At 46.3% G+C, this 7,500-nt stretch overlaps 2 protein-coding genes across 2 annotated transcripts in view; both read right to left on the bottom strand.

The window, feature by feature from the left end:
- The window catches only part of LOC138859307 (uncharacterized), a 2,905-nt gene extending 705 nt beyond the window's left edge, over nt 1-2,200 (bottom strand). The window contains exons 1-3 of the mRNA XM_070113920.1: nt 2,170-2,200; nt 718-1,959; nt 1-377 (exon numbers count right to left, since the gene is read on the bottom strand). The exon at nt 1-377 is cut by the window's left edge and continues 705 nt beyond it. Of these exons, the coding sequence (XP_069970021.1) occupies nt 1-377; nt 718-1,959; nt 2,170-2,200 (1,650 nt within the window). The remainder of the gene's footprint in view (nt 378-717; nt 1,960-2,169) is intronic.
- A 235-nt stretch (nt 2,201-2,435) lies between these two features.
- Nucleotides 2,436-3,450, bottom strand: LOC138859332 (uncharacterized). Its single transcript, XM_070114121.1, has one exon. It carries the CDS (start codon nt 3,317-3,319, stop codon nt 2,444-2,446), a length of 876 nt encoding a protein of 291 aa, XP_069970222.1. The 5' UTR covers nt 3,320-3,450; the 3' UTR covers nt 2,436-2,443.
- Nucleotides 3,451-7,500: the final 4,050 nt, after the last annotated feature.

Below are 7,500 nucleotides of genomic sequence, written 5' to 3'. Positions count from 1 at the left end.
TTTGTTTGCCCTAATCCAGTTTGATAAGTGAATTAGTTCATTATTCATTGTACTAACAAGCTCAGGTAGGTTTTTACTAGCCATGTAAACATTAGTATCATCTGCAAAAAGCAGGAAATTTAATTTACAAGAAGACCGAGCAATGTCATTGATGTAAAGCAAGAACAATACAGGACCAAGTACTGATCCTTGGGGGACCCCATATCTAATTTCCCTATATTGGGAAATGCAGTTCTGGTAATATACATATTGTTTACGGTTGCTTAAATAACTCTGAAACCATGCTAATGCTGGACCTCGAATACCATACACCTCAAGTTTTTGCAAAAGAATATCATGCGATATGGTATCAAATGCCTTGGACAGGTCACAGAAAACTGTAATTTGGTACTGTTTCTTATCTAGAACTTCATAAATTTGATTTGTTAGACAGTGAATAGCTAATTCCGTTGAGTAGTTTGGTCTGAATCCATACTGACAGTTAGATATTAATGAATGGTTTTCAAGGAATGTCATTACTCTTTTAAAAACTTTTTTTTTCAAATATTTTACTGAATATGGTTAACAAAGAAATGGGTCTGTAATTCTCAGGGAGATTTGCATCGCCTTTCTTATAGATAGGAATCACTTTTGCGATCTGCAAATGACTGGGAAAACAGCCTGATTTGAAAGATCTGTTGATGATGGAAGTTAGGAAAGAAATTATTTCCGGTGCACATTCTTTCACGATGGCTACTGGAATGTCATCATGTCCACTGGCTGACTGTTTAAGGTTATTAATGACGTCCTTCAGTTCATTTTCAGATACTTGGGATAATCTTAAAGAACATTTAGCATTTTCAGGGAGGAAGTGCCGGAAGTCAGTTTGAATGCGTGGAATTTGACTGATTAGATTGGCTCCCACCTCACTAAAATATCTATTAAATCCTTCAGCAATCTCTTTAGGATCAGATGTTATTTCATTATTGAACATCATAGAAAGTGCCGCTTGACCCTTTGTATTACGATTTAGTAAGTCATTGATAAAATGCCAAGTTTTTCTGACATTGCCTGCATACTCATCAAGTTTGCTTTTATGGTAATTCTCTTTAGCACGTCTTATCACATGGGTTAGAGTATTTCTATAAGTTTTAAAAACATTTTCATATGTTACGGGCCATTTTGCATATTTTTGCTGCAGTTTGTGTCTAGTTTTGATTGAGTTGATTATTGCTGGTGTTATATATGGTTTGCTTGCATGCTTGATTCTCACAGAATACTCTTTCCGAGGACAGAAGTGGTTATACAACTCAGTGAACTTATTTATAAATATATCAAAGTCTTCATCAACATTTTGTTTCTTTAACAATGATTCCCAATCAACTTCATTTAAGGCTGTTTTTAAATTATTTATGGTGTGTGGATTTATTGATCTTTTAATCTTTGTTATTCGTGAACTCTTCTTAATGGATTTAATGGTTGTGAAAGTACTAATGACAGGGAAGTGATCACTTATGTTCGAGTATATGATTCCACTGGAATGGTAAGACTCCAAGTTGTTACTCCATATGTGGTCTATTAATGTGGCACTCGTGGCACTCACTCTGGTAGGCTTTGTGATGGTCGGGTAAAACATATGAGAGTACATGAGCGTAATAAAATCATGAACTGACCGATTTTCAAACCTCAAAAGATTGTGGTTGAAATCACCCATGATGTAACAAGGGATGTTGAGGAGAGTTATATGTTCTAAAATCTCACTGAAAGAATCATAAAAAGCTTGAGTAGAAGAGTTTGGAGGCCGATAGACCATCCCAACTAAGAATCTCTCATCATTGGTTTGAATTTTTAGAAATATTGTTTCCATATGGGGAAATTGTACACTGAGATCATGTAGGATAGTTCCTTGGAGTGAGTCAGATATGTAGATTGCTACACCACCGTGATCAGTACTTACATTGTTAAAGAAGGGAGTATACCCTGTGATATTATATAATCCACAAATATTATCATTTAAGCGTGTTTCACACAGTCCAATGATATTAGGCTGTAAATTTATTTCATTTAAACACTGATCTTGAAAGGCATTGATTTGTGATGGAATGCTACGTATATTGTACGAGAGAAGACTGAGACTATTGGGGGGTGCTTGGTAGGTACTGTTCATGGTATTTATAAAATGGTAATTACAGCGAGGTTCTTGGAAATCAGGAATAGACATTTCATCAGATCTATTGTCAGAGTTTCTTAAGTTATTATCGTTCAAGAGAAATGGGTTAAAAACCATATTATCAACAGTGGGCAACGGGAACCTATGCACAGTATTATTATTCAATAGTATATGCAAATCAGAGTTAGTTACATTAGCAAAAGGAAAATTGTAAGAATTAGCCATTATATATACTATTATGAATCACAAATGAAATAATTTGGAATGGGTATATTACAGTTACAGCTGATCCGCTCAGTGGTTCTCAGCTCTTGTTGCCTGCCGTGTGGTGCGCCTGCTCTCACTGTCGTTGGGCAGCTGCTGCTTCTCCTGGAAATCTGGCTGGGAGACTGTCCTCTCAGTGGCCTGGGGTTCGACGGCGGAGGATGCTGTGCACTGTCGTAAGCCTGCAGATGTACCGGTATTTCTGGGGGCATCTCGATCGTTCGATTTTTCTTTAATTATCAGTTTAGCATTGACGAAGAAAGCTATTTTTCCCTGGGCTCTTGCAGCTTTAAGGGCAGGAAGTTGATCTGTTCTCATCTTTCGGGACGCCGGACACAGATCCTCGTTGAGGTAGATGTTTGTTCCTCGGAGCATCTTCCCGTGCCTCAGCGCAGCATCCCGGTCGAGTTGTCGGGTGAATCTTGCAACAGCGGGGCGCGGGCGACCCTCCTGACGCGGGCCCACCCGGTGTGCTGACTCCAGGGGCTGTTCCCGTAGCTCCAGCTTCTCCCGCAGCACAGATGACACGGCCACAGCGGTTTGTTCCGTCGTCTCCGCGTCAACTTCCGGCAGGCCGTCAATCCTGAGGTTGTTGCAGCGTTGCAGGTCGTCTAGCTCGTTGCATCGTGTTGTCAGGGCTTTGATGGTTTCCCTACTTTCCAGAAGTTCCTGTTTTAGTTCAGCAATTAATTTCGTTTGAGTTTCTTTTTCTTGTAAAAGTAGCTTAACCTGGTTCTTCAGGTCATCTATGTCAACTTGGGAGAATTCCAGACTCCGCTTCAAATCTCCAATTGTTTCATTACAGCCATCAATTCTTACGTTGCACTGACTTACAAAAACTTGAAGTGCGTTTTTATAAGCTTCAGTTTGTACGTCCATCATCATTTTTATCTCTTGTAAATTCATGTTTGTGGCTTGTTGGTAAACTCAGGTGAGCGAGACTCGAAGTGACGGGTGAGGAGGGAGGAGGTATGGTGAGGCGGCGGCGGCAGGTGTGGGAGCGTACTGCGCATGCGCGGGAATTGTGACGCTCGAACGTGGGGGGTGGGGCCAGAGCCAAGTTCAAATTTTCATTTCACTAGTTCAAGTCCAACAAAGTCACTTCACATATTGATATTGCACTGCTTCGATCACCAAACCTTACTGTGTCAAATCAGAGCCAGAAAGGCCGTATAATTGCCATTAACTCTCGGTAAATCGTGAAATATGCGGAGCACAAATCAGTGTTTACAGGTCCGTACCGGCGGGGGGGGAGGGGGAGAGAGAGAGAAAGAGAGAGAGAGAGAGAGAGAGAGAGAGAGAGAGAGAGAGAGAGAGAGAGAGAGAGAGAGAGAGAGAGAGAGAGAGAGAGAGAGAGAGGAGGGAGAGGGAGGGAGGGGGGGACGAGATAGATAGATAGAGAGAGAGAGAGAGAGAGAGAGGGAGAGGGAGAGGGAGAGGGAGAGGAGAGGGAGAGGGAGAGGGAGAGAGAGAGAGAGAGAGAGAGAGAGAGAGAGAGAGAGAGAGAGAGAGAGAGAGAGAGAGAGAGAGAGAGAGAGAGAGAGAGAGAGAGAGAGAGATCAAGTGCTCCTCCAGCTAAACAAAACCGAATGCATTATTGTCCTTCGGCGCTCGCTAGTTCCTCGGTCCTCCCCCCTCCCTCCTCCACCGCCAACTCTCCATATTCTTCCCCTCCTCCTCCTCCCTCTCCCCCTCCCTTCCTCTCCCCTGCCTTCTCCTTCCTCCTCCTCCTACTGCTGCTACACCTCCTTCACCTCCCTATTTTCCTCTTCCTTCTCCTCCTCTTTATCCTTCTCCCCCTCCTCCTCCTCCTCTTCCTTCTCCACCTCCTCCTCTTCTTCTCATTCTCATTCTCCTCCTCCTCCTCTTCCTGCTCCTCCTTCTCCTCTTCCTCTCCTTTCTTTCTTTTTTTCTTCCTCCTCCTCCTTCACCTCCCTCTATTCCTCTTCCTTCTCCTTCTCCTCCTCCTCCTCCTCCTCCTTCTCCTTCTACTTCTCCTCCACCTCCTCCCTCCTCCTCCTCCTCTCTTCTCTTCCTTCTTCTTCTGCTTCCCTCCTCCTCCTTCTTCTTCTTCCTCCTCCTCCTTCTTTCTTCTCCTCCTCCTCCTTCTCTTCCTTCTTCTTCTGCTTCCTCCCTCCTCCTTCATATCCCTCTATTCCTCCGTTCTCCTCCTTCTTCTTCCTCCTCCTCCTCCTTCTTCTTCCTTCTCCTTCTCCTCCTTCTTCTTCCTCCTCCTCCTTCTTCTTCCTCCTCCTCCTTCTCCTCCTTCTTCTTCCTCCTCCTCCTCCTCCTCCTGAGTTTAAGGAGCACAAACGGAATATTAAGTGTGAAGAGCTTGCACCCCCCCCCCCACCCCCCCCCCCCCCACCCCCCACACACACTCTTTTCCCTTATCCGGGATTCTCACTCTTGCTTCCTCTCTCTCTTCTTGTGTTGCTCTTTTCACTTTTGGGTGTGTCTGCCCTTCCGTGCGTGTCTGTCTATCTCTTTTTTCATCACTCTTCTTTCTATACCCTGTTTCCTAAATCTCATTCCTTCGTCTCCCTGCCTCCCACTTTCTCACTTCTACTTTTTCAATCTCCTCCTCCTTCCCTCCCTTTTTTCTTCCTTTTCCTCCCTCCCTCGCTCCTCCTTTTCCTCCCCCTCCCCTCTGCCTCTCCTTCACCCCTTCCTCCTCTTCTTCGTCTTCAACTCCCTCCATTTTCTTTGTGTCTCCCTTCCATCCCTTTCTCTGTCACTTCCTCCATAGCTTTCCTCTCTCTGTCTCCCACTCCCTCTCCGTCCATCTCTCTCTTTCCCTCTCATACCCCCTTCCCTCCCTCTCTATTTCCCTCCTTTCTTCCTCTCCCTTCCCCCTCCCTCCCTCCTCCCTGCAGTGGCATAGCGAGGGTGCCAGAGTTTCCCCTTCCCTCCCTCTCTATTTCCCTTCCTTCCTTCCCTCTCTCCTTTCCCTCCTTTCTTCCTCTCCCTTCCTCCCTCCCTCCCCCGTGCAGTGGCATAGCTAGGGTGCCAGAGTTTCCCCTTTCCTCCCTATCTATTTCTCTTTCCTTCTCTCTCCCCTTTCCCTCCTTCCTTCCTCTCCCTTCCCCCTCCCTCCCTCTCTCTCTCCTCTTTTCCTCCTTTCTTCCTCTCCCTTCCCCCTCCCTCCCTCTCTCTCTCCTCTTTTCCTCCTTTCTTCCTCTCCCTTCCCCCTCCCTCCCTCTCTCTCTCCCCTTTTCTCTTTCTTCCTCTCCCTTCCCCCTCCCTCCCTCCTCTCTCTCCCCTTTCCCTCTTTTCTTCCTCTCCCTTCCCCCTCCCTCCCTCTCTCTCTCCCCTTTTCCTCCTTTCTTCCTCTCCCTTCCCCCTCCCTCCCTCTCTCTCTCCCCCTTTTCCTCCTTTCTTCCTCTCCCTTCCCCCTCCCTCCCTCTCTCTCTCCCCTTTTTCCTCCTTTATTCCTCTCCCTTCCCCCTCCTCCCTCTCTCTCTCTTCTTTTCCTCCTTTCTTCCTCTCCCTTCCCCTCCCTCCCTCCCTCCCCGTGCAGTGGCATAGCGAGGGTGACAGAGTTTCCCCTTCCCTCCCTCTCTATTTCTCCTTCCTTCTCTCTCCCCTTCCCTCCTTTCTTCTCTCCCTTCCCCCTCCCTCTCTCTCTCTCTCCCCTTTCCCTCCTTTCTTCCTCTCCCTTCCCCTCCCTCCCTCTCTCTCTCCTCTTTTCCTCCTTTCTTCCTCTCCCTTCCCCCTCCCTCCCTCTCTCTCTCCCCCTTTTCCTCCTTTCTTCCTCTCCCTTCCCCCTCCCTCCCTCTCTCTCTCCCCTTTTTCCTCCTTTCTTCCTTCCTCCCTCCCCCTCCCTCCCTCTCTCTCTCCTCTTTTCCTCCTTTCTTCCTCTCCCTTCCCCCTCCTCTCTCTCTCTCTCCCTTTCCCTCCCTTCCCCCTCCCTTCCCCCTTCTCCCCCCTCCCTTCCCCCTCCCTCCCTCCCTCCCTCCCTCACTCCTGCCGTGGCATAGCGAGGGTGCCAGAGTTTCCCCTTCCCTCCCTCTCTATTTCTCCTTCCTTCTCTCTCCCCTTTTCCTCCTTTCTTCCTCTCCCTTCCCCCTCCCTCCCTCTCTCTCTCCCCTTTTCCTCCTTTCTTCCTCTCCCTCCCCCTCCCTCCTGTCGTGGCATAGCGAGGGTGCCAGAGTGCCATGGCGCCGGGAAGGAGATCGGGCACTTCTGTCTGACAACCGCAACTTATCCTTCCTTTGCCTCTACTTTCCTCGCTGCGTCTTCCTCTTCCTCGCTTTTGCTTTTACGTTGCTTTCGCTTGCTGTTCGTTGTCTTAGTTTTTCGTCTTAAGAGCAGCTTTTTTTCTTTTATTTTTAATTTGATTTTTTATTTATTTATTCATTTATTTTTTGATTCAAGATTGTCTCTTTTACTTGCTAATTGCGTGATAATTAGGGGATAATTAGGAAAAGCTTGCAATACAAATCAATATGATCTTTATTCTATCATAATTACTGTCATTATATTTAGATTTTAAATGCCTCATATTCTGGTCTGGACGAGCATCATTATCAATTATCGATGTAATAAAAAAGAAAACAAAACTAAAACTTGAACAGAGAGAGAGAGAGAAAGAGAGATAGAGAGAGACAGATAGAGAGAGAGAGACAGATGGAGAGAGAAAGAAAGAGAGATAGATAGATAGATAGATAGATAGAGAGAGAGAGAGAGAGAGAGAGAGAGAGAAAGAGGGAGACTGAGAGAGAGACAGAGAGCGAGAGAGAGAAAGAGAGAGAGAGATAGAGAGTGAAAGAGATAGAGAGACAAATGGAGAGGGAAAGAAAGAGAGAGAGAGAGAGAGAAAGAGAGACAGATAGAGAGAGAAAGAGAGATAGAGAGAAAGGTGCCTGAAGACGAAGTGGCGAAGAAGGCACCTGTGCAAGTGGCTAACATCTACCAAGGGTGTAACGAATCATATAATAAAGAGAATCATATAACAAATGGAAATTCCTCGAGGACGAATATCCGGAGATAGAAGAATAACGAATAACGAGGGAGAGACGAGGGAGAGGTGGAGGGAGTGGTGGAATGCCGGACGAGGGCGACGAGGGCGGGCCGGACGAGGGCGG

Source organism: Penaeus vannamei, chromosome 35 (genome assembly GCF_042767895.1).
Source record: "Penaeus vannamei isolate JL-2024 chromosome 35, ASM4276789v1, whole genome shotgun sequence".
Lineage (NCBI taxonomy): Eukaryota > Metazoa > Arthropoda > Malacostraca > Decapoda > Penaeidae > Penaeus > Penaeus vannamei.
Note: the sequence above shows the minus strand (reverse complement) of the source record. Positions and strands in the feature narration are given on the sequence as shown.

Coding starts and splice junctions, on each gene's coding strand:
- LOC138859332 (XM_070114121.1), bottom strand. CDS start 3,319: ATGAATTTACAAGAGATAAAAATGATGATGGACGTACAAACTGAAGCT.